This window comes from Amblyomma maculatum, chromosome 11 (genome assembly GCF_055883805.1).
Source record: "Amblyomma maculatum isolate TAMU_Amacu chromosome 11, ASM5588380v1, whole genome shotgun sequence".
Classification (NCBI taxonomy): domain Eukaryota; kingdom Metazoa; phylum Arthropoda; class Arachnida; order Ixodida; family Ixodidae; genus Amblyomma; species Amblyomma maculatum.
The window spans coordinates 31977802-32004376 of NC_139354.1; the positions used below are offsets into that span (position 1 = coordinate 31977802).

General features: G+C 46.0%; 1 protein-coding gene across 1 annotated transcript in view; it reads left to right on the plus strand.

Annotated features, from left to right (window-relative positions):
- The first annotated feature begins 281 nt into the window (after positions 1-281).
- The window catches only part of LOC146173410 (uncharacterized), a 57503-nt gene continuing 31209 nt past the window's right edge, over positions 282-26575 (plus strand). The window contains exons 1-5 of the mRNA XM_084584992.1: positions 282-892; positions 4800-4976; positions 7310-7544; positions 12020-14070; positions 17164-17589. Coding sequence (XP_084441118.1) covers positions 590-892; positions 4800-4976; positions 7310-7544; positions 12020-14070; positions 17164-17589 — 3192 coding nt within the window. The 5' untranslated portion in view covers positions 282-589. The remainder of the gene's footprint in view (positions 893-4799; positions 4977-7309; positions 7545-12019; positions 14071-17163; positions 17590-26575) is intronic.

The window sequence follows — 26575 nt, forward strand, 5'->3', positions numbered from 1 at the left end:
GACATCCAAGCCAATCCAAGCCCATTTGAAATAGACAAAGAAAAGCAGACTTGTTTACTTGTGAACAACTTCAACGCTTAAAAAATAATCTTCGTTTATTTCGAAAACCTACTACACTATTATTTCTGCAACTTTTTAGTGAATACTGTCCCTGTTCATTATTTATGTGCATGACTTGACGAACTGAGAAAAGCGAGGGGTCCTGTCCTCTGATGACTGCCCATTTCTTCTGATTTAAAGAAAACTAATATGTAGCTGGAAGCCGACGGGATTCTCGGGGTTTCTGTGCTACGTTTTAATCACATGTGCCAGGATTTTACGATCGCGGTGCGCTTTCGTGCGCGCTTTCGTGCGCACCCGATGCCTGCCTGCCTGCCCCTAGCGACGGCAACTTGAAACCATGTGCTTCTTCCTTCCTTTGAGCTGATGTGTGTGTGTCTGTGTGTGCGTTCTATGACACGCTGCCTGTGAGCATGATTGCGGACAATAAACTCACACGCGGCGATATTTTAAAGTAGAAGACAAAGCGATCTCACCCCACACGGCAACTGGAGAAGAGGAATCGGTCAAGTAGAGTTACGGCAGCGTGATGTGGCAGCAGTGGAGTGCCGCCGCGCAACCCGCCGCGGCCGCCGTAATGCCTACCGCGGCCGGCCAGTCTTTTGTGCCGGGACTCGGTGTGCTAGGATGGCCGACGGCGGCTGCTGGCGCGGCAACTCCGGCGACGCAGCCGGCCGTTTCGTACGCCTGGCCCCAATGGACCACCACAACCAGCGTCGCCGTGGCTCCGACCTCGGCGCCCGCCGAAGCCAGCGCAGCGGCGGCGGCGTCTCAACCCGCCGCCACTGCCGGCGCCGCGGCAACCCAGGAGGCAGCGGCAGCAACCCCCGAGGTTGGTGTCCCACCTGCGCACACCCTGTTCCCGATTGCAGCCGCCACGCCGTTTTGCCTTTAGTGTGGGGCCGTGGACGCTCTCCAGCGACAGACAGGCTTCGCCGTCGAACCGCGGCAGTGCGTCGTGGGCCCGGGTCTCAGCCCGCTATCAGAGGCGCCCGGCGCGACGGCCTCGCGCCGTCTCACGTTCTGTGCCTCCGTGGAATTCTATGTTGCGCGGGGCTGTTGGCCGCCTGAAGGCCATTAGTCGTCGTTTCCCGGCAATTTGCGAGTGTGCCTGTCTCCTCTGTACTTCGAATGGCCGCCACGCGGGTACCCACAGTTCAGCGCGGCGCACTTGCCCACTTCGAGAGTGACTTGTTTCTCGTGAAATACAAAAAGAAAAGCTCGCAGTAGCGGTTGTTTGTTGCGCAGTCGTTCAGGCATCTGGGCCTTCAACTGCTGTTAGGGAAACGCATACTTCTTTTTCCTCATCAGCCTCCCATTTCTGTATAAATAATTCTCCTACAAGCACTTTTTGCCTTCCCTTATAGTTATGAAGAGACTGTAATGTTCTGGAAGACTGTTCTGCGCCGTATTACATCCTCTGCTTTTGTATAAAATCTCCAGTCTCATAATGACCGAGCATAGATGGCTTTGATTGCTTCATTGTGCATAATTTCCTCCTTACATTTTTCGTCTTTAAAGTTGTGATTCTTGAACTTCATTGGTTGTCTCTTTGATTACTTCTGGTTGCATGTTGGTATCATATTGGTTTTGAGCTTTTCAGCCTCTTTCTCTAATGCCACTTCTGCCAAAACTGTGTACTGTGCTTAGGCGTGCTTCAGAAGGTGTAGATGTAGTTCTTATGAGGCCTTTTCAAAATTAGTGCTACTGTGCCATTTGAGGCTTTGTAGCATCTCCTTTTTGCCACATTGGGGTCATAGAAAGGTGGGATGTGGGCAGACGTATTGTGTTTTGACTATGTCTGAAAAATTTTCTTGTGAAAAACCTGAGGAGGCAACATTAATCATATCATTGGCATAACTGAGGGAGACATTATTTTATAAGCTTTGCAGTGAACCAAAGAACCTGCTAAGGTTGTAGCATTGTTTGGTGCCATATTGCATAATTATTCTGCACACATGCTACGCAAGCTTCTCTGCAATGTTCGGACTTTTCACAATAGCGTTCACTTGCATTGAGATATGCAACTTGAAGTATTACATTGTGGTTTAGAGGCATCGTGTATTGGGCATAAAAGATTCGTATAGAAAACTGCTGGCTTGTTTGCACCAAAGAAGTGCACAAAGAAAAATAGTATGGCCTGTAATATGAATAATATGGATTATTATGGTCTGATAAGTAATGTATTACCAGAAATCGCACGGAATCACGAACAGATGGCCTTTGATTGACTGATTTGTGAGGAAGCGAGCACAGCACCATATCTTGCAGGTAGCCATACAACCCTTCTATCAACCTAGCCTGTTTATTTTGCTTTGGCAGCTCCTTACACCTGCACTCTGCTCTGCTGCTGTTTACTTCACGGTAAACAGAAGTCACATTCAACCGTAGTTTCTGGTTGAATTGAAACAATTAGCAAATTGCAATGTTAAATTACTTCAGAAGCAATATGGGCCATAATGTGTTCCTTTCTGCACTATATATGGGCTCAAAATAGGGCAATAGTTCGTGCAGAGGAATTGTTCTTAACGCAGCAGCCAAATACGATACTCTGTAGTGTTGAATGCGGAGCAGTGTGTTTGGTATATCGTTAAGGAGCTTAGAGAACCGTTCACTCTCTTTCCATGCCGGGAAGAACGGTCTTCATTCTGGTTGGGTCCATTTAGTCTGTCTTTTTCCTGCTAGGACCATTGCAGGGTTTCTTCATAATCACTCGTCAGACTTATTAGCGGTGGTCGGTTCGCTGGGCTGTTTCGAGCAGAATAAGTTTGCTGCTGTATACGCATGGTAGGCATGCTTCAGCAAAGAAAGAGACTAACTGGGCTAGTTGGTGGGATTTCAGAGGTCAGCAGTGTGAGTTAGGCGACCAACAAGATCACTTGATTTTTTGTTAGCTACTTCTTTTGTGAAGTTTTAGTGAGGTAACTATACTTGGACCTGTCTCATGAGTGAAGCAAAGAGTCAGCATGGAGTAATTGTTAAAAAACAGGAGCCATATGCCGTGTTGAGTCAGATATGCCAAAATCTGCAAGTTCTGGCAGAAAGTGCATGTGAATTGAACAGGTCTGCAGCTATGCTTTGAAATTTCTCATAGAAGCCGGGCATGACATGCTGAAACTGTGCTAAGGGAAGAGGACGATGAAAACGTAGCTCTGCACAGTGGTGTTTTCCATTCTTTTCTGCTGTCCTTGTGCCTGACATTTCTTCCATGCTGCCTTGCCACCAGCTTTGATGAAGCTCTGGTAAAATGTGACGGTTTCAAAGTACTGCATTCGTGCACCTCTCGATCACTGGAACTACAGCTGGTTGATAGCATCATTAGGGCAGGCCTTCATTTGTACAGAGCTCCCTCAGTTGGAAAATTCCAGCTTTGCCAGTTAGGAGGGATGCGATGGACATTCAAGTTACGGTGTGTGCACTTAGGAGTAAACTGATTTTTATCTGCAGTTGGTTCTCTGACGTCATTTTGCTTCCGAGCGTCACTTTCGTTCTATCCTGGCTGCATTTTGAGGGGAGTGAGATTCAAAACAAGGAGCATCAAGATTTTAGCACATGCCTAACGGAATAAATTTGTTATAAGTTAATCTGGACCTCTTCACTACGGTGGGTAATAGGGTGTAATCTTTGGCTCCTGAAAATTTGTTAAGGCCCGAAAATCCATTAGGGCAGTATTCTGTGGCTCTATTAGTGCTTGTTTGGCACCAGAAGGTTATTTTTGCATAGAAATTCAGGGTTGGAGTCTGAGCATATTCTCGAACTATTTTCAAACAATTAGAATTTGTGATGCTGGTCACGTTGTCACGAAGACTCTTTGATCGTCTGTGCAAAGTGAATAGCGCCGTGGTCTCGCCTGCGAGATGTGCAAAAAAAAAAAAAAAAGCACGCCCAACATAGTGGCAGCTAATTTATGAACACACGGTGTGGCAGCACTACTCATCTTTCGTTTAATTTTTTTTTGCACTTGACTCGCTTATGAAAGTGCAGTTTTCAGGAAAACGAGCGCCTTTGCGATTGGAATGCAGTAATCTATTACTCATTTTCCTCTCCGTGCCGCTTCATTATTTAGTTTTCTGCTGTTCCGACTGCTCCTGTGCCTAAATCTGGCTGGCATTGAGGGTCGTGCTCATTAGGATCACATCTTTGGCAAAGCTGTTTTTTCTTGCATGCAGTGTGCTGAAGCTTTTGTTTAGAAAGCGTGGGTTTTTTTTCTGTTTCAGACAAAAACCATCTGTATGTTCTCAGTCGGGCTGGTTTAAAATGGAATGGACCCTTGGCACAGCCAGAAAGATGAGGACACGACATTATCGATTGCCGTGTTAATAGTTTGGCACCATTGGCATTGGGAGGACTTCTTTCAGTTTGTGTTGTTCTTTGTTTAAACTATAGAGCAGTGGAGAGTAAAAAAATAAAAGTAACTCAAACAGGCGCTCACTGTATCTGATAAATGAACACAACTTGAATAAATACAAGGTCCATGTCTTTTTGTCGTTTGTTTAAATGATGTTCTTCAAATACAGTGCGTTCTTTTGAATCATGTTACAGCAACTAGTAGTGCCTCTGTTGTTCCATTTGCCATCAGTAGTTAAGAGTACATTGGTCGTCTTAGGCACCTGCCAATGTCGCACGCCTGTGTACCTCGTTTTACGTTGTGTTCAAGCCGATGGCTGGTGGCGCCATCGTTGTGTTGTATGGGTATTTTATTGATGAAGCCACGCGTGTGTATTTGGGTGCTGTTTCAGGATGCCGAGCGCATGCAACAGCTGAAGACCCAGGCTCAAGCCTGGCAGCAGGCACAGCAGCAGGCCTGGATGGCCTGGTCTCAACAGTGGGCTGGCTGGACATCGGCCTACGAGGCAGCCGCCGTTGGCTCCCAGCAGGCAGCAGCAGCGGCGGCAGCGGCAGCAGCAGCACCCAAGGCAAGCTGGTTTCATCGTCATCATTGGCCGGGCTATACCCACTGCAGAGAGGAGGCCTTCCCCATATTCCTCCAATTAACCCGGTCCTGTGCTAGCTGCATCCACTTGACCCCTGCGAACTTCTTAACCTCATCCGCCCACCTAGCCTTCTGCCGCCCCCTGCTATACATTCTTTCCATTATTTTTTTTCATCGCTCTCGGTCACGACTGTTGAATTTTACTAGTAAAAATATAAGAAAGCTTGTTCCTGCTGCCAATATGCCTGCTTCCGAATCTTGTGCTCGGTTTTCTCAAAGCAAAATCTACTCCTGTATCCTTTTAGCATGCCAGCTTTGCCACCATGTATGATATAGGTCACATCCTAGGCACACTTGGGAGATAATCTGAATTACTCCGCTTTTTTTCGGCAGCTCGAAGCGCAGTAATTTTGAAGTGCGCGGTTGCAAAAACACTAGAAAGTGTTGTTGAGGCTTTGAGCACGTCATAGCAGTGCGGATGCCTTGCTGTTGTGGCGTACTGGTTTGGGCGCTCGACTACTATGCCTAAGGATGCGAGATCGAATCCTGGTTGCAGCGACCGCTTTTCGATGGAGACGAAAAGCAAGGCGCTCGTGTGCTGTGCGATATCAGTGCACATTAAAGGATCCCAGATGGCCGAAATCTGGAGCCCTCCACCACGGCGTCTCTCGCAGCCTGAGTCACTTTGGGACGTTAAACCCCATAAACCAAACCATTTCACTGCGAAGCCACTGCGGCTATGAAAAAGTACAATTGTAACATGTCGGACGCACCAGCTGGTTAATATAAAAGAGAGCGAGCCTAAGAGAAAAGCCGAGGCCATGAGCTGTGGCATACCAGGTGACGATAGGAACAAATTAATACCAGTACCGCATCAGATTTTGGAGGCAGTTTTCGAAGTATTAATTCGCGACCCTCCAACTAGAGAAGGAAACCACCACGATGTTGCAGCCACTGTTGTTGATCCCACAGATGATACATATTTCCATCTCATGGAGATGCAGTATGCCATTAGCAGTGTAGTTTTAATAGGATATTAAATTTTTTGCAAATAAAGTTTATTTTACATAAAGTTATAAAAGAAGATTCATAAAATCATGGGACGAGTCCAAAGTAATTCATTTTACAGAAAATTCGGAAGGGCTGCTACCAGGTATGAAAATCAGAATTTTGGCTCGAATAGTTGGCAAATAAAACTCCTGGGATAAAATTTTCTCCCGCTATCCTTTTGCTCGTGCAAAATAAGGCTCTTGATTGGTTTATTTGTTGAAAATGCGACCTTGAGCTGATGAGATCCAAGATGTCTACATGAACCAGCGCGAGATATTTCCTCCCCCATCGCAAAGAAAGAACAAGGTTGACATAAATCAGCAAGTTTCTTTGCACCATACCATGCAGTCAGTATATCTGCCTTGCTAAACCACAGAATGGTGCCGCTCCCATGTTGGATTGGGGACTGCCCTGTGTATATCCCTGGTGTTCCTCAAAAAGTTCTGTGGGTGCCTGGAGTATTGGTTGCATGACTGCTCTGCCCTGTGCACTTTTGTTGTAATGGTAGTAGCTGTGATTTAACCCTTACACTGCCGAGTTTTAGGCCTGCTGCGCACTCCCTGACGGGTATTTTTTTGCCTGTTGACCGGGATTTTCTTTAGGTGTTAGTTCTGTGAAAATATTATGCTAGCAATGCATTGAGATGCTCTGCAGGACACGTTCATTAAATATTTTTATTACGCTAGGCAGGTTTCGTCTTTTGCCCGGATTTGTAGGCGGCAAGGGCACTTCCTCGCTGTCTTCCTTCGACAAGCCATTTAAATGAGTGGATTTACCGTCACTTTCATCCAAGTCAAAATTCATCATCAGTTCCGCATTTTTTTTGCACATCAAACTGCAGACGCACGTGGCACACTGTCCCGCCATGTCTGCACTGATGTTGATGAGAAAGTGGCACGGTGTTGATGATTGCTGATGATGGTGGCATGGATGGAGCAACATCCGCTCCATATGTTGCTTAAAATTTACGCAGCGGGGCTTATGTATTTGTGCTTTCTCCCCAGATGATGTGACATGCCTGCAACATTATTTTTACACGAATAGTGTCGAGAGTGGCAGGCAGTGAGTTATAGAGGCAGCACGAGTATACTCGGGATTGGCAGGAGGGCTGCATGTGGGGTCCCCCGAGATATTTCGGGAGTTAAAAGTGGGGGAGCAGAAAATGATGCCACGATGCGCCAAGCTATGTGCTGGTGCAGATAACTTTTTTTTTTTTTTTTTTTTTTCTTTCAAAATTTTTCTGATAATTGGATGCCTTTCTTGCAGGCAAACCAAGCAGCACCTGCTGCTGTGCCGGTTAGTGGTGCCCCTTCTGTGGACGCTGAGGACGCCGAGTTTGAACGGCAGTTCAAGGAATGGGAAAAGAGCTTTGAGAATTGGCTGACACAGAATCGGGACCATCCGGACAAGGAGGCCTTTGCGAGATACGAGTCCCAATGGAAGCAGTGGCGGCAGCAGCTGCTCGATCGTCGGCAGGAGATGCGAAAGGCAAAGGGAACAGGTAGGCTTTCGGGCCACATGGTCCAAGTGTACGTTTCATCTGTTGAGGATAACTGACTGCAGTATTGTTGTGGCCTTTAAAGGACTATAGACATCTCATTTTTGGGTTCATGTTTTATCATTTGTAATGATGCCCAGGACATTACTGTACGCGGATCACCACGCCACATTCGCCTAAGACTCTGCTGAATAATTTATAATCGAATTTCTTTTCTCACCTGTTTCGCTTTCAACAGCCGAGCGATGACTGTGACGTCACAGTCAAGTCTAGGTCATGCGAGGGTTGAAAATACAGCCATATAATCATTGCTGTGTCATTTGAATTCACTACAGTGATAAAGCCATTCTGCCTCAAGAACAGGAATCATTACAAGTGAAGAATGAGCGATTATATCGCTGTATTTTCATACCGTGCATCAAGACATGATTGTGACGTCACAGCCATCTCTCAGATAACGAAACCAAAACTGGTGAGAAAAGGAAATTCAGTTATTATTAATTATTTAGCGGTCGTAAGCGAAAACTGCATGTGGATCAGTATTCAGTAATGACCTATGCATCATTAACAAGAAGAAAAATGCCACTAAAATTTCATGTCTATAGCCCTGGACATGGCTCTTAAAGCTATATTTCTTAATTTTTGACCAAACTTAACAAAAATCAGTATTATGACTCAATTTCTTGCATTGATTTCAAATATGTAACTATTTTTCCAATTGGTCAATTAGTTCAAAAGATAAATGAAATTAATTGTTCATAATTTGCGGAAACAATGAAAAAATAACCGCACTACAAAAAATTCACATGGACACTGCTAGGTACTAGAAAGCATAAGTAATACAATGTTAGGAGCAGTTTTTTAATAAAAGAAATCTTAGCGATGTTATAGCAGTTCAAAGTTAACTGTTCCTAATGTAGGTGCCCTACTGTCTGGTGTCGAGCGAAAAACTTTTGAAACGTAAATTGCAAAATCTTTTCCTAACATTTTGTGTTTTGCACTTTTAGCTACATGCCACAAAAAACATTATGGTTCTACCTCCATTAAAGGCGGAGGTATCGCTTCTGCAAATGAGCAAGAAGTCAAAAATAGGTATTTTGAGAAAACAAGAAAAAATTTTATTTTATTAATGGGCAGATTTGCACCAAATTTGAACAATTTTTGCATTTTCTCATGCTCATTGCAAAACTGCAAACTGTTTTTACCTAATGCAGGTAGTTTTATATATAGTAAGGAAAACTGGTCTTTTGTTTGGAGGAAGCATGGTTAGTAAACATTTGATCTTGAGGAGATTTCGATCCTTAAATGGTCTAGAATCATCAACGGACTGCAATAATGCATATAAATGAGCCTTCTAGGATGATTTGGAAGAAGCCGAGATATCGCTGCTGCAAAATGGTGACTGTGTCCAAAATTCAATTTTGAGAAATTGGCGAAAACAAGTTTTTGGCACATTTTTTTAATTACCAAGGCTAACAGCAAGTCAATAATATGAGTTATGCCTGGTTTTTGGTGTGAAATCACCATTTCCCGCAGAGATAATTGCCCCTGCAACTCTGAAGTAAATTTATTTCGACAAGGTTTGCGATTTCGCGTGACGCTGTTTCGCGATCTCCGCACCACTAACTTTTCCGAGAGCTGGATTTGTCTTGCCCATGAAAACTGCTTAGGTATCGCTTTTTCATCTGCATCCTCATGATTGCGATGCACATACGCGGTAGGATTCGCATGGGAGTAAATCTTTGGCTCTGCCCTTATCGGCCCATCCCGCTTCATCACTGATTGCAGATAACACGATGCCGCGTCACTAGCGCGCCTCTTATCTCAACCTTTCTTTGCTTTTTAGGCCAGTATGACAATTGAGCCTAAATTTTCCCTGTTTTACGCCGTGGTCGTGTCGACGGAGAGTCTCTAAACGAGCTAGACCTAACCAGCCTTACTACGCGGCCTTTTCAAAATGGCACCAGGCCGCAAGCAGTCAATGCCGGCAGCCAACCCAAAGTGGTCATTTGGGTCACATGCCTTCGGAGCCCAATAACAGCGCGTGTTTCGCGCAATTTTGTCCCTTTGTTTTCCACTTCGGATGTTCGCTCACGGATGCCAATCATGACATGGGAATAGCCTGAATCACTATCTTTCGAACGAGACTAAAATGACGCCGGTGGAGCGCGTATTTCTCTATCTGTGGCCGATCAAAACTCGGTATGATTTGACCTTAATTTAAAGGGCCAAGCATTCAGATTCACAACTTTGGAACGCTGTAATATGTGAAATAGGTGGTATTTTTCAACCAAAATTTGCATATAGCTGCGGAAACATCTCAGGACCGCGAAAATGAAGAAATCGGAAACCCGATTTTTAGATCGATTTTCGGCCGCAAAGAGCCATGTTCCCCCTTTAACTCTTTCCCTACCGTGGGCAAAATGGCCGTTTTCTGTAGGTTTCAGTAGGTTTCTTTTTCTGTAAAAACTATCATGTCTAAAATTTTATACAATACTTGAAAAGAAAGCTAAATAGATTTGCTTTGTAGGCATACCACTTCGAATATGAAGTTCTGAGTTTTAACACACAATATAATTTCCCAAAAACCATATTTTAGAAAACAATTGAACAAAACTTGAAGAAATGCACTTGTAAATGAAACAACAAAAATGTAAATAATTTTTCGAGATATACAAAATGCAAAGCATTATATTGGCCACTCCCTGTGAAAAAATAAAAGCTCAGTATTGAATAGTGTTCTTGATGCATGATGAGCAATCAACGAGGGCCACTGCAGAGCGCCGTTCCGAAACAGCTGCCCGGTTCCCTTTTTGGGCAGAATTCCACTCCCTGTTTTGCGGGAGGCAACATATTGTGACCAAATGATGTTGACACCCTGGGAATGAGATGAGTGACACGAACAACACAAGAAAAAAAAAACATCCGGAGCGGTCCCAGACGCATGCAAACAGGCCAACGAAGTGTGGCCGCCAATGTTCCGGGCTGGTTTCCATCATCATCGGGGTCAGAACTGAATTCTGATGATAAGGCAATATCTTCAGTCACTGCTGCTTGGGTCATCAATAAAATCGGTCGTAGCCAGTGTGGAATCATCAGATTTACGACTTCTCGAAGCGCATGTCGTCGATGCGGATGCCGCCATTCTCGCATGCGACTCTGACGCTGCCGCGTGCTCGGAGCGCTTTCAAACATAGCCACCTGGCGGGAAAAAATTAAACAGCAATAAAATCTAAGCTTCAGTTATCCAACTAAACGCTAGATGATGTAGCACCTCCGTGAGCGACGCGGAAAGGTTCAAAATTTGCGTGCGAAGTCGTTAGCGGGCCGGAGCGCGGCCGCCGATGTTCCGGGCTGGTTTCCGTCGCCAGTGGGGTCGGAACTGAATTCTGACGATAACTGGCAGCATCTTCAGAGTCATTTCTGGTTGGGTCATCGATGGCATTAATCGTAGATAGTGCGTAGTTGTCAGATTTGCGAGGTTTCGAAGCGCGCGTCGGCGACGCGGATGCCAGCTTTCTCGCATGCGATTGAGACGCTGCTGCGAGTTCGGAGCGCGATCAAAAATAGCCACTTCGCGGGAAAAGTGTAAACACCATCAAACTTGAAAATTCAGTTATCCGAATACACACTAGATAGTAAAGCGTATCCGTGAGCGATGCGGGAGGGTTCAAAATCAGCGCGAAGTCATCGTTAGCAGGCTAACGATGCGCAATGGGTGCGGTAGGGAAAGAGTTAAGCCAACCTGAAGGGGCAACCATCTGGCTTTCAGCAGGGGTCAGCACTCGCCGCTTTTCTTTTCTATGAAGAATGAGAGAAAGTGGTCTGGGAACGAGACATTGTGATTGTTTATTTTACTGTTTTCATTTTTTTGTTTTAGTTGTTTCTGGGTCAAGGCCCACAAGGGATGAAAATTTATTAGTGCGGTCTCCTCTGCTTTAGCGGAATGCAAAAGACTGACGCTTCCTGGGATATGTTTAATACTTTTGGTTCCAAAATATGGTAGAAATGTCTTCTGGCTGCGCTAGGAAACGTTCAGTGAGGGGGGAATTTTTGAAGCGCAGAAAAAATTCAGAGCACCGTCTTTGTAAAATGTGTGCTTAATTGTTTTAGTTGGTCTGTTATGAGTGGCTGGTAATGATTAAATGCACTTTGACCACTTGTTCCAATAGAGGGAAATAATACTACTTTGACTGCACTCACTGGATAGCAGTGCAGCTTCAGAAAGTAGCTGAAAATGAGCTTTATGTGCCACTAAACCTGCAATTGTATGGTCCAAAATATTTGGCCAATTTTTTGTTTTCATACCTTGGGACATGCAATAGTTAATTGAACCGTGAACTTATATCTGTGAAGCAATTTCCTATTTCATGTTATATCTGCGCTGTCAAATGCTGCTCCCAGTGGCGTATCAACCATTCACATTACTACCTTCAGTGGCAGCTCTTAACTGTCCCTTGATGGTGGCTTTTGGACAGGTGCAGCGGCTCAGCCAGCTGGCCAGGCGACTCCTGCAAGCACCACACCGGCTGCAACAGGCGCACCACTTGCTCAGCAGCAACAGCAGCAGCAACAGCAGATGATGGCTCAGCAGCAGGTCCTTGCACAGCAGCAAGCATTAGCCCAGCAGCAACAGCAGCAGGCCATGATGCCTCAGGCGGCACTGGTTCCACAAGTGGCGGCAACGACCATGATGCCTCAGGCAACACTGGTACCCCAAGGAGCAGCTCTGATGCCCCAGGGCATGATGCCACAAGGAATGGTTCCACAGGGCATGGCCCCACAGGGCATGGCTCCACAAGGCATGACCCCGCAAGGGATGACCCCGCAGGGAATGACTCCCCAGGGCATGGCTCCACAGGGCATGACCCCTCAAGGCATGGCTCCCCAAGGCATGACTCCGCAAGGCATGCACCCACAGGGCATGATGCCACAAGGGATGGCACCACAGGGCATGATGTCTCAAGGAATGATGCCGCCTGGAATGATGTCACAGGGTATGGCACCGCAGGCTATGCAAGGCATGATGCCACCACAGGGCCCTCAGTCACAACAGGAGCGGGGTCCACCTCAGGGCATGGGGCCACCGCATCGAGGTATGGGTCCCAGAGGTGGCATGGGTCCGAGGGGAGGAATGGGACCCAGGGGTGGAATGGGACCGAGAGGAGGCATGGGTCCTAGGGGAAGCATGGGCCCACGAGGGGGCATGGGTCCGCGAGGGGGCATGGCCCCCCGTGGTGGTATGGCTCCACAAGGGGGCATGGGGCCGGGTTCACAGGGCGGCATGGGTTCAGATGATGGCATGGGTCCTCAAGGAGGCATGGGCCCACAAGGTGGAATGGGACCTCAAGGCAGTATGGGCCCACAAGGTGGAATGGGACCTCAAGGCGGCATGGGCCCACAAGGTGGCATGGGTCCACAAGGTGGCATGGGTCCACAGGGTGGCATGGGTCCACAAGGCGGCATGGGTCCACAAGGCGGCATGGGCCCTCAAGGTGGCATGGACCGACAGGGCAGAATGGGCCCACAAGGGGGCATGGGCCCTCAGGGACGAATGGGCCCTCAAGGCGGCATGGGTCCTCCGGGCAGAATGGGACCTCAAGGTGGAATGGGCCCTCAAGGTGGTATGGGCCCTCAAGGTGGTATGGGCCCTCAAGGCGGTATGGGTCCTCAAGGCGGTATGGGTCCTCAAGGTGGTATGGGTCCTCAAGGTGGTATGGGTCCTCAAGGCGGCATGGGTCCTCAAGGTGGAATGGGACCTCAAGGCGGCATGGGTCCACAGGGGGGCATGGGCCCACAGGGTGATATGGGTCCACCAGGTGGTGGCATGGGCCCACGTGGAAGCATGAGTCCCAGAGGCGGCCCAAGAGGTGGACCACGAGGAGGGCCTCGGGGTGGGGGACCTCCGCGTGGGCATCCCGACCAGCCATTCGCACCTTACCGTCCACCTTTGTCGCCGCAAGAGCAGCAGCAGCACTTTCCTGGAGGTCATCCTGATATGGCGGATGGGGATGGTGAAGGTGGCTTTGGGGGCAGGCCCTTCAGGGGAAGGGATGGGCCTCGTGGACGCCCCCCACGAGGGGGATTTCCTGGCCGTGGGGGTCGTGGTCGCCCCTTTGGTGGTGGGCCCCCTGATGAGCATTTTGGTGGGGATCCAGAATTTGGGGATGATGCAGAACAGTTTGAAGGTGGTCCAGACCCATTCCAACCTCCACCTCATCAAGGCTTTAGGCCTCCTCCACCAGGGAAATTTGGAGGTCCACCAGACAGCCCTGAAATGGGCATGCGTCACCCTTCACCATATGTATGGCAGAACCCCAACAACAGAGGCGGAGGCCGAGGAGGCCCACCTAGAGGACGGGGTGGTTTTCCTCCTGGCCAGCGCCCACCACCACCACACTGGGCTGGTGATGAGGGTCCTGACTGGGGTGGAATGCCTCCTCCCGAAAAGCGGTGGCGAGGGCCTCCAGAAGACGATGGTGAAGATATGCCGCCCGGCAGAGGACGCCCTAATGGAGAGCCACCACGCGTAAGTAAACATCACTAGAAGTAAAGTTGTATTCATTGGTCAAAGTATCCAAATAACACTTGTTTTATGCCAGCTGTAACTGCCACTGTGGACGTCCTTGCTCTTACTTTAAACACTTCACTCTATTCTGTACCTCCTATGGTTGTCTTTGGGTCCCTTGGTAACACTTTAATTAGACTCACTAATGGATTTCATGATTTCAGCCAAGATGATACCAGCCGATGTTTTCCTCGTCTATTCTGTGACGACTGTCTTGTCTGATCTTTTTTGTGTAGCATTATGTCCATTATTTCTGCTTTCTTGCTTAGCTTTCTCCTTTCTTTTATTTAACCTTTTCTTGTCAGCTTTCAAGTTTTATTGCTCGAACTTGAGGGCTGGCAGAATGCAAGGTCCCTTGGGAGTTCCTGGCGAAGGGCTATGTCAGTATGTGCAAGTGATATTATAACCAGCAGGCACATTTTTTCGCTCATGAGCATTCCCAGTAAGGTTTGCACGCTGACGCATGACCATATCAGTCCTTGCTGTCAGCTGTGATCTCAACCTTTTGTTGATCTGTTGACACTGGGAAAAACAAGCTATTTTCTGTGAAATTATTGGCTGAAAGTGACGCTTCTCATCTTTTTGTCCTAGGCCCAAGCTGCACAGTCTAACAGGTGTGCGCAGCGAGCATTTGTGTGTAGGATTTGAGGTGACTGGTGATATTCTGTAAAGATTCTACCGAAACGGGTGCACATAATGTGAAGAAACTAAAGTAAATAACATCACTTAACAGGAACTACTAGTGTTAGCTTTTCATTAGAATTTCAAGGGACTAGCAGAAAAGTTTGAATTATTGAATTACCCCCTAAGGAAACTGACGGGAGCGATTTGCATCTTGGTAAATTCAATTTTTGGAAAAGTGGGCAAGGGCACTGGATTTTGGGTCGACGGCAGTGCGACGATGCCTGTTTTCTGCATTTTGATCAGTTCTACAGGGCGTGGTGGTCCGTGTTTATCTGGCCGTGCTGTGAAAAATCTTGCGGGAACTACTGGATTACTTGGGCTCAAAGGCCAACCGTAGAGCAGCTTTTTTATGGTCTATGTTTTTTGATAAAGTGATTTAACATTAGAGCTTGCCTGAGCTTTTTGGAATTGCCAAAAAACTGCAGTCAGCTGTGGCAGAACTTTTCGGCAAAGCAGCCGACTTGACAGATTGCGCCATCTGGCGATCTACGAGGCAACCAGTGTCCTGAACAGTGCGGGGGAGGGGGAGGGGGGGCCCCTCATAGTTCTCCAGGTGGCGCAGCCTGTCAAGTCGACTGCTTTGCTCATTTTGACGAAGCGTTCTGTCGCAGTAGACTGCAGTTTTTTGTCAGTTTCAAAAAATTCAGTCAAGTTCTAATGTTAAATTATCAAAAAACGTAGACCACCGCAAGATACTCACTGGCTGGTGTTCGGAACCTATTTAGTCCGCTAGTTCGTAAACGCGCAATATATTGTGTGCTCACTATTGAGGACGTTACAGTGTTACAGCAGCAGCGCTGCATCGTGTGTTGTGATGGATCCACAAGAAGGGAACATTTTCAGTGGGATGGACAAAGTAGAAATGGCAGTATTTGAGCAAAAAAAAAAAAATGTGAGAGAGATAGAAGAGCTGTGCAATGACCTTGGCTTGCTACTGCTAGTGGTGAGCAAGTCGATGGAAGAGCTTAGACACACCCTTCAAACGTGACGCTCCGTAGCATATAGAGCGCGAGGATGATAAAAAAAGACTTCTACTACAGTAGATGGCAGAACCACCCTCACGAAGGTTTGAATGCAGAATTGCAAACGTAGGAGCACTTGAGAAGTCTCCGCTCCTTTCGCAAGCTAAGTGCGTGGCTCTAGTGATGAGTGACCATGCTGTCCCAAAAGGGAGATGATAATGTGGTTTCTCTAGTATCTGTGTTATCAAAAAAACACTCAGAAATACCTTCCGTGCTTTTCTTGTTTATTACATGCTTTTTCTTTTTTCAGTTATTGAATTACATGTTGTGGAAGTATTGCTTTAGCATGAACACAATGTGGCTATGAATACAGGGAGAGTTTGATTTCATTTGATAACCAAAGCTTTGCATCAACACAGTGTTATCTTCTGCTGCCTCATTGTTTAGGAGTTTGTAAAAAAATGCGTGCGACGTAGATAAGCGCGGCAAACAAAACTATGTACGCTGTGCTTCCACTTTTTGTCACCAGTTTTTCGTTCTTCCCTACTTCTTGCTGCACTTTTACTGTCTTACTTTTTCGCTGGACCACGCCGCTTTCCACTCTCAGTGAACGGCGCTGCCCTCTTTCTACGAACGCAGCCAGCTTTACTTACTTCCCTTGCACACCACATGCCTTGCGTTGTGGATTCAAGGCCCTTGAAAAGCCGGCTTCTCCTCAAGGCTCCTGAGCCTGGTGGTTAAGCCATCTGAAAAGAAAAAAAGTGTCATTTTATTATTCGTTTTTCTTCGAAAAAAATTAAAATATGCCACGTGATTGTAAGCTGCGCACGTGCTCTGATCCTATTTCTTGGAAAGTACTTTGCCATGGCCAGACGCACTTTACTACAGCTGGTTTTTATTAAAAACATTATTACTATCAACAAAAAAAAAGTTCAGTTTATGGAGTATGACCTAGGACTTATTATATCCAAGTTTACTATGGCGGGGTTCTATAAATATGCTGCAGGTGTCGGCACTACCCAAATTGCGCTAGCTTTTCTTTCCGATGTGCATATTTGAGTGGGGAGTGGATTACGTCCAATACACTCAAATAGTTAACAATTAAGGCTTTTAATTGCAAATATTGGAGGTCTCAGAAATTGGAAGAACAGGACTGTAAATGAAATGGGAGTAATTGGTACGCTTGGCTAAATGGGACTTAAATAAGAGTAGGAGCATGCAGCAGTAAATGAAAAAGCATGCAATTCGTGTGGCAGAGTATGCGTATTCACTCTTTGCTCTTGCAGTCCTGTTTTGGTAATCTCAGTGGGACACGCCAATGCCAGACACGTTTTGCGATAATGGGTACTCTTGGGATCATACCTTGAAAGGAGAACCTGAAATAATTTGAATTGTGGCTTTCCTGCAGGACCTTGAGGGTCCCCAGCCAGGACAGCCCCGACGTCCACCACAACCCTTTGATAGGGAGCGAGAGGAGGAGCCCAAACGAGACCGGGAACCCAGCCGAGACAGGGAACCCAACCGAGACAGAGAGCCCAGCCGAGAACCCAACCGGGACAGAGAACCCAACCGAGACCGGGAACCCAACCGAGACCGGGAACCCAACCGAGACCGGGAACCCAATCGAGACCGGGAACCCAATCGAGACCGGGAACCCGGCAAGCCAGAGCCTTCTCCGCGTGCTGAGGCCGGTCCAGATGCTCCCGAGTTGCCCAAGCCTAGAGCGGAGCCGGGCATGAATGAGGGTGCTGAGCGCGGACGACGTGGCCCCGGGGAGCCCCCCGCCAGGGGCCCTGGGGGACCCCTGCCGGCCAGGAGCCCCCCACCAGGGAAAGTGAGTGTGTCGCGTTTTTAAGGGGAAAGCCTTTAACGGCTTATACTGTAGGCCATGATTCTGTCACACACTTCTGTCACACACTTCTGTCACACTATAGCTAATGTGGCGTCACATCCGGTTAGGCAGCATTTTCAAAAGTTTAGTCAGCAGGAGTCTGGTCAATCAACTGATGACGTCATCGATGTAACTCGGTAATTTAGTGGTAATTGGCTAATAAATAATCAATTAACAATCTGCACCGGGAATCGAACCTCTATCCCTTGTATTCCCAGCTGAGCGCTTTAACCATCTCTGCCAAGCCCGGGATTGTGAGAAGCACATCGTAATTCTCCTTGTCTACCGCAAGGATGATAGTAGTAGCGCCGACAATGACGCTGCAATGGGTGATAATGACAGTAGTGATGATAATGACGGTTCATTTAGTCAATGGTGATAATGAGAACAAGCTTGATGCACCGTGTGCACCAGCAATGCTGAGGCTTTCACATTTCTGCTGTGTAGATTCTACAGTGCTCTTGGGATTTGTGTGCTTCCACTGACGGCCTTAGTTTGGCAGTGCGAGAAAAGTTCGTGTCGGTTGTTTCTTCCTTCGCTCCCCATTTTTAACGGCAGTCTGCATTGTCATTTGGTTTCTCAGTTTTCTTAATAGTATATAATTTAACCTGCTGTGGCGGTTCGGGGGCTTTAGGGGTCTGCTACTAATCCCCCAGATCTCCGAGTCGTATCCTGCCATTGGCAGCCGCATATTATTGGAGGAAAAAACTCGCACACGCTGTGCGTTGTCAGCTTGAGAGAGAAGGACCCAAATGGAAACGGTGTGCCCGCTACCCGATGCGTCGTTTTGGCACACATCCAGAGCCTCCCGAATGTTGACTACGCTTTCGAATTGTACAATTGCTGTCCTGTAGCTTGTGAAAAATTGCTGCGAAGAAAGTTTTTGCGAAAAGCTCCCCTCGGACCCCGAAGTTGCATCATAATTGCCGGCTTTACCATTAACGGCCGTACTAAGGCTATCGACATCATCAGATAAGCATCTGGCAAAAGCCAAATCAAGCCCAAAGTGGTTTTCGCTTGTTTGCTGGTACAGCTTTCTGGAAGATGCAAAAGCGGCGTTTTTGCTGTGAGGCTCCCGAACCAGCTGCTGTGGTGGTGGTGATAACACAAGGTCCCTGCTGCAAAATGACTATTACATAGAATTTAAAATTTAAAAATCTTGTTTTTTTGTTATTGCCAGGTGGGCAGGTATGCTTTGGGATGTTAGGGGGTATGAGGGCCTTGGTTTTATTTTTCAACATATCTTGTTGAAACTTAGCATGCAAGTGCAGAATAGAATGCTTATTGCAAATATGCATATAGATTTAAAATATCTCATCTTGAGAAAGAGATATAGTAATGTAACTATCCTAACTAGGTCGTTTCTTACAGGGCGTTATGGAAATCGGTCATTAAAAAATCCTCTAAATATTTCAAAAAGATCACTGTACATCTTAAAGCTTTCCTTTCTTTCTTAATTGTGATGTATTATCAATTAGACTAAATTTTGGCTAATTACTGCCACACTTTTTTTTCCAAGTTTGGTGTTTATTTATAATGAAGAAAAGGGCAATATATGAATTTCCTTAGTTTTGTCATGTGTGGTGTCCTTTTTTGAAACGTGTTCATGTTCCTAAAGTAGGACTTCTTTAATGAGAAATTACCATAAAAGCTAGTAAGAAATTGACATGTTATTTTGCCGTATCGTCTCTTCGTGATGAGATATTTGAAATCTGAATGCATATTTGAAATCAGCATTCTATTCTAAACTTGCATGCCAAGTTTTAACAAGATATGTTTTTAGAAATAAAGAAAAACTTTTCCAAGACGCAACATACACATTTCTGCCTCTATAGAAAACACTTCCATAGTTTGGGAGCCTCACTATGCAGCACTGTGATGTATATTTTGGATCTTTTCTCTTTTGATTATCTTGTTCCTTCATTTTTACTTTAACATTGTCAGCAGACTTTCAGAGAAACCTGAAAGCATTAACTTAGGAAAAAAAAAAGTGGTTAAGTGGTTATCCTAATAGTGTCATCCTGCAAGATCTGACTAGTTTGATATTGAGCTGTCTTGGCACTTTTTACGTCTTACTTCTATCACTGCTTGGCCACCATCATATTTGGCAGCTTCCGGAGTGTTGCACCTGTGTTGACGCCAAGTACACTTGTGAGTGGCTTCTTGAATCTTGCTATGGCTGTTGATGTGATCACATTGCCACAGCAACGCAAATGACTGAAAAAACTGAGAAAAAAAATTGACGAATGATCGCACATTGATGAAGTCCTCCTCCTGGGTAGTGGAGAGTGGAGGTGGATATGTCTATAGAATTTATTACTAATAAGCGTAGAGGAAAAGATGACAACGTTACACTTCAGCCACCATGGGCGCTCTCGGCATCATGGTAAGGTGAGGTGCTACCTGCCGAGTTCGTAGCGGTTCTTCAAATCGTTGATTTATAAAATCCTGTATTCAGAGCCTTGAAAGCCCTTGAAAATATGAAGGTACTTGAATGTACTTGAACTTTACGCTCAGCTGTGCTTCGGTTTGGCTTCGGCAGCAGCTTCGACTTGGCTTTTGGCCAAGCTGAATGTTACGTGTAACCTCGACCGGTTACAAGCAACATTAATCCTCAAAAAAAAAATAGAAAAGTGAATATCTGTCACTGTAGCTCAGTTGGTAAGAGAACTGTGTGCAAAATTGGGAGGCTGTGGGTTTGGATTCTGCCTGTGGAATGTTGTTTTTCTTCTACTTTGTACATAGTTGTTTACATTTCTCCCATAACATTGAATTATTACAGCGATAATTGATGTCAACGGCAGAGATTAAGAGAAATCTCCTGTTCTTTCTTTGGCTTCAGTGACTGCTTGCTGGCATCTTTTTGATGTGTGTTTCAGGGCGATGTACGCCCTCAGTTTTTTCTTTTCGATGAGCACTTGACGATCATGTTGTTGAAAGCATTATTTTCTGTCCAAGGTACTAAAATATGTCACTTCAAGGTCCCTCATGTTATTATGTCAGGCCCGTGAAAGTCCTTGAAAATTTTTGTGGTTTTTTCTTTGAAACTGCTACAAGCCCTGCATTAGCCAGTTCAACTTTTTCAACCCATAGTAGAGTTGCCTGGTTTTAAACGGCCCCGCTGTGGTGGCTGGATGGCTAAAAAAGTGGTCAAAGAACCCTGGGCGGTTGAAATTTTCAGTGCCTCCCTGGCATAGCATCCTTCATAAGATAAGTCGCTTTGGAATGTGGATGGCTAAAAAAGTGGGTAAAGAACCCTGGGTGGTTGAAATTTTCAGTGCCTCCCCGGCATAGCGTCCTTTATAAGATAAGTCGCTTTGGGATGTTAGAACCCATACACCAAACTAAGCCATTAGTATTTCAAAAAGGCTGTCTCTCTTGTGTGTGCATTAACATAGCGCTTCCGCAGTGAATGGGTGCTCCTGGGAATTCGTGTAGGAAATTTCTCGCTTGTGGTTAAGTGGGACACCCCCCTTTAGGCTTATTTCATTTATTTATGTGCAGATATACAACAGATTTTCACTCTTTGTTAAATTTTTGCACCGATTACAAAACCGCAAACATTGTTTACCTGCATCAGGTTGCTTTGAATTTATCACGGAAAGTTTGTCTTTTGTTGGGAAAAAGCTTGCATGGTTAGCGAGCATTAGACATTGCTTGAGAACACTATCTTTAAATGATCACTACAGTAAGGTATAAATGAGCATCTTAGGATTGTTTTGATGAAAGTTACATTTTGTAAAACTTGACAGAGTTCATTTTGTTTACTGAGACAAATGATATATTTTGATAATACTGAGGAGCCTATGAGTTTATATTCCAAGCAAAACAAGAATTATAGTAATAGCCGATACAGAACCAGACGTGGCTTCCCCAATAAGTTTGTGCCAAAATGCACTTATCAGGCAAAAAAAGCATGTCTGACATATTTTTGAAACACCAGGGCTTACACACCTGACTCGTGCTTTTTTCCGCTCCTTCATGAGTTAGAAAAGATTTGTCATGTTACACGGACATAGTTGTGAGCTGGCAATAGCGTAGCATTAAGAAATAAAAAATGCTGCACTTACCTTTTGGTGAAATGTTCAGTGTATTTAACATCGAACCTGCTGTATACGCCTCCGTTTCAGAACACCGTCTCGCTGTACTGTTTACTGGTTACTCCGCCGACTCAACGCTGAAATATATAGAATACAGCGAGCTCTGTGCACGTTTAGTGATCTTGAGAGAAACAGTCCGTTATGCTACCATTTTCATCATAGCTGCACAAGTAAAGACTGCGTGTCAGGTAACAGCAATAAACGGCGTTTGAAACGCATATACTATTAACTAGTTGACAGTAGCATTTCCACCATGAAATGCACCGCATGCTTGAGCTGTCGGTGCATTCTACAAATGCAAAGTCTCACTGCTCAACAAGCAACAGCGCTGGCTCGAGAGTTGCAAGCACACAAGTTAAAGGTAGGACAGTCGAGCAACAGGACGAGGTTAGCACGTTTTCGTTGATATTTGTATTCAAGACAAGCACTGAGACTGTAATTCGAATGTTGCTGCAGTCTCGGTGACATCTTCCTCGTGACTCTCTAGTTCGTGGACTGTAAATTTTTCAAAATTACGAGCGTGACTGATTAATTAAACGGGGCATAAAAAGAAAAATACAGCGTAAGGCCAACATAAAATTTGATGTTCAGGGTCATGCATGCAGTGAACGCAGGTGACCTACACATGGCCAGCACAAGGTGCCTATTGGAAAGACCGTTTGCGCCTCAGAGGGGTTATTTACTTTCTATCCCTGTTGCGGTTTCGTGTATACAGTCGAGCCCACTTATAACGGCCCCACTTAAGACGAACGCTCGCTTATAACGAACAAGTCCGGTGCGACCGTCAAACTATACATTAGGGCTGCGGCGCTCTGTCTCGAACGAACATCTGTTCGACTAACCGATCGGCTACAGCGAACGCCTTGGTGCCGCGGACCACTTTCCACATGCTGAGATCTGTCGATCCTGTGCCCTGCAAGCCGCGACATTTGGCATTCCCGATTCCCCCGCGGTATTTCGCCCTAAGCATAAGGGGTGGCGCAGACACAGCAAGCTGCTTCCCGGTTTATCTCGCGCGGCATTTCGCTGGAGGAACGAGGAGTGGCCCAAACGCGGCAAGCGACTTCCCGGGTTATCTTTCGCGGCATCGGTAGAAACGTGGAAGAGCGGCGACATTGCAAATAAAGCGCCGAAACGAAAAAGAAGTAAAAAAGAACCTATCCAAGCCTGCACTGACCGCGTGTCGCATCTCGAGGCATCTGAGCGACCACGCAACGTTTAACACGTTGCTCAAAACCGTTCAGAGGAACAGAACGCATGAGATTAACGAAGTACAAAGACAGCCAACAACGACAGCAAAGAGCCGGAGCAGACGACACGGGGAGGTAGCCGGCGGAGATCGACGCGTCAGCGGGCGCAGCATCCAATAGCAGTCGCTCAATTCCCCGCATTCTCGCGGAGTGCGCGCTTTGCCCAGTCGCAGCCTTGAATTCAAACGCAAACTCGAAAGCCGTCGCGAGGCTTTTAATCGGAAGCAAGCCACGCCTCGACCGCGCCGCTGTCGCCGCCGCCGAGGGTGGCAGAAGAAAGCGCAAGAATTCACAAACAAAACAAAGCATAGACGGCGGCGCTCAGTTTGGCGGGAGAGGAATGGCGCGCGCGCGAAGTTTGAGAATTTTCAGCGCTTGCTTGCTGCTCCGCGGCAGCCACCGCTTGTTATATAATCAATTTCGAGTATTTCTACGGAGAGTTGGGCATTGAGAATTACAGAAAGGGTAGTTTATAGACCATTTTACAACCTATGGAGAAACTGGTTTGACTGGGCTGTTAAGGGGGAAGTCATCAAAACTTTCCTGTGTTACGATAGCAGCCCAGCTCCCCAATATGGCAGCACCCTTCACCCATTTTTAAACTCGTGTATAGGACATACTACCGGAATATATAATCTTCCGAAAATCAACTGTTCCGCGATTTTTCGGTTTTCAAAGGTCGCGTCCCCCCTTAAGAGGCAGACAAAGATCACCGACTTTTTTTCTGAATAAATGTTTTTCATTGATGTCGATTTGTTTTGTGAGCGGCCCACATATCACTAACTTCTGGATACAATAAACGAATTCCGCGTGACGCTCAGGTTCCTTATAAGCGGGCTCTACTGTACACGTGCCTCGGCTTAGTCGCATGGGAAGCTTTTGAGAGCTCCGCTTCGTACGACACTTGCCTGGCTATCGACTGGCAGCACTCTGAGACTTTGCCTCCGATTTCAGCACGTTGTGTAATGCCTGACGTTTAGTTATTTCTTGCCTTTTTCATGTCGTGACAACCGTAGAAGAATTTTTATTACCTTAAATTCATTGCAATCCATGGCATAATTCAAATAAAAGCTGTGGGTCCGTACCGATTGTATACATTCAGATGCAGACGCCTAGAGGGCACTTTCTAGTACTGTTTTTGTGGCGCCCCTTGGGCAGCGTGACACCTTTCTATGCCGTGGTCGTGGCGAGGAACGCCGTAAAATGGCTAGGCCTAACCGATCGACCTCTTCGAAATGGCGCCAGGTCTCAGGCACTTGAGGCTGGCATCCAACCAGAAGTGGTCATTTTGGTCGCAGGCTTTCGGAGCCGCAGCGCTTTTCGCTTAATTTTTTCCCTTTGTTTTCCGATGGAGCAACGGGTCGCTGGTTTAGCTCCAAAAAGCTAGAGGCACGTCCAAGAAAAAGAACAAAAAGGAAACTAGTCGCTGCAATTGCGAAAGGATCACCCTGAAGTGTATCTCACTGCTGATCGCAGCCACCAAAACTCCAAACGTCTCTTCGTAGCCTCGACCGCGTCCACTGAGGCTGCCTCTCTGCTGCCAAGCCTAAAACCAAGCGCCGCAGGCAGCGACACCGTACGGCCAGACAAGGAGATAGCCGGACACTCCAGTACCGACGTGGTCTGTTGACTCCTCTGCCACTTCAAGGGCTTGCTCGTGGTCGCCAACCGAAGTATGGGAATATCCTAAATTGCGATCTTTCGAACGCGGAAATGATGCTGATGGGGCGTGCATTTCTCGGAACTGCCGGTGATCAAAGCTTGGCGTGATTTGGCCTCAATTTAGAAGGCCAAGCGCTCATATCCGTGACATTGGAACGTTATAAGGACATATTTCTCTACTAAAATTCGTAAATGTAGTTGGGTACAACTCGAGTCTACAGTAACCACTACTCACGCACAGAAAGTAGTCCCTTGTTAAGGCATTTCTGGGTTACACAAAAAGAAAAGTAAGCATCAGACAAGATTACCAGCTCAAGAATTTCGATGCCTTGTGGCTCCTTTAATATATAGCCAAATTTCAATAGTTGTTTTTGTTTACTGTTTAACGGAATGCCCCTCCGTGGTGGTGCAGTTGTTAGGTCGCTCGACTGTCGTGCCCAAAAAAACGTAATCGAATCATGGCCGCGCCAGCCGCTTTTCGCTGGAGATGAAAAGCAAGGTGCCCGCAGAGTTGCTGAAACATCTCAAGACCACGGAAATGGAGAGATGGAATTGTAATTTTTTTGACCGATCTTCAGCCCGCAAAGAGCCATGTCCCCTTTTAAGAGAGGAAGATGGACCGTAAACGCAACTCTGCAGTTGATTTTCAAACAGTTATCGGCTTTAGCCGCATATTGCTTGCATAAATAAGTTTATGAAATCAGACACAGAAATATTTGCATGCTGCACTTGTTAGCTTGAATACAACTTGACCGCTCCTCAGTTCATGTTTTTGTTTACAAAATCCGTATGCACAAGGCAAGGATAAGGTAAAAGCCGAACTTCGTGCATGCTGACGCCTTTTGAGGCACCGCATGAAAACCATAGTGGTGACAGTAACAGCAGACGACCCCAATGAAACATTTGTAATGTCTAAAATGTTAACAAAAAGGAGTGACAACATTTAAAAAATAAAACTTTGCTCTAAAATGCGTGCTTGTTAAATACAAAGAATTGGTTTCAACTGCGTGCTATATTTGGCCAGTAAGAGGGAAAGCAATCTGTCATTTTAAACAGGCTTAAAATGATTTAATGCTTGTTTACCCTTAACAAGCGTTTATGCTCAATTGGTTCAATTTAGAGGTGGTATACTAAATGCAAGGGCATTTGCAATAGTTTTCTTTCTCTTTTTTTGGTCAAAATTTGCAGTTCTGCATTCAATAGCATAGTTGTTTACCATGTATACTGCTTTTTAGCACAAACATTTAGTTAACTTGGGAGCCACGGAGGACAATGTTATCAAATTCTAATTCTTGGTAAGCATTAATTTTGTGTCTTTCTGGCTATGCCGATATTTGTCCATCCGCAACAAAATGGGTTTATTGCTGCGAAAAACTATTTGAGAGTTCTTTTTTTTTTTTTTTTTTTTTTTCACTTGATCCAAACTTGTGCTTCTATATGGCAAAAAAAAAACTGTGATTGCCCGTTTTGAAATGAATAACGGCACTGCCGACTGGGATCTGCAACCAGAAAAAAAAGCTTTGTAAGCATACATTTTTTACCTGAGGCATTTACCACTGGATATGTTACGCATATTTCATTTTTTTGGCTTTTCCAGTCTTTTTCTAAGGGCCAACTAGGAGAAAAACCAATAGGTAACTTATTTGCTTTGTTAGACGCCTATAAAAGGAAATGGCTTTAACGAAGCCTTGAAGCTTGCCGCACGAAACACTGTTTTGTGTCCGCTGTGCACTTCATAGGAAAGCACTCAAGCAACAAGTTATGATTAATTAATTACGATGCAACAACGGCCTGCAGTGTGGCACATACACCCATACTCATTAGCATAATGTCGTGAGAAGACCACATGGCACACGCATAAACACCCGCTTGTTTTTAATAAGCTGTTAATAAGCTGCGTTGCGTGGCCTAGTTGGT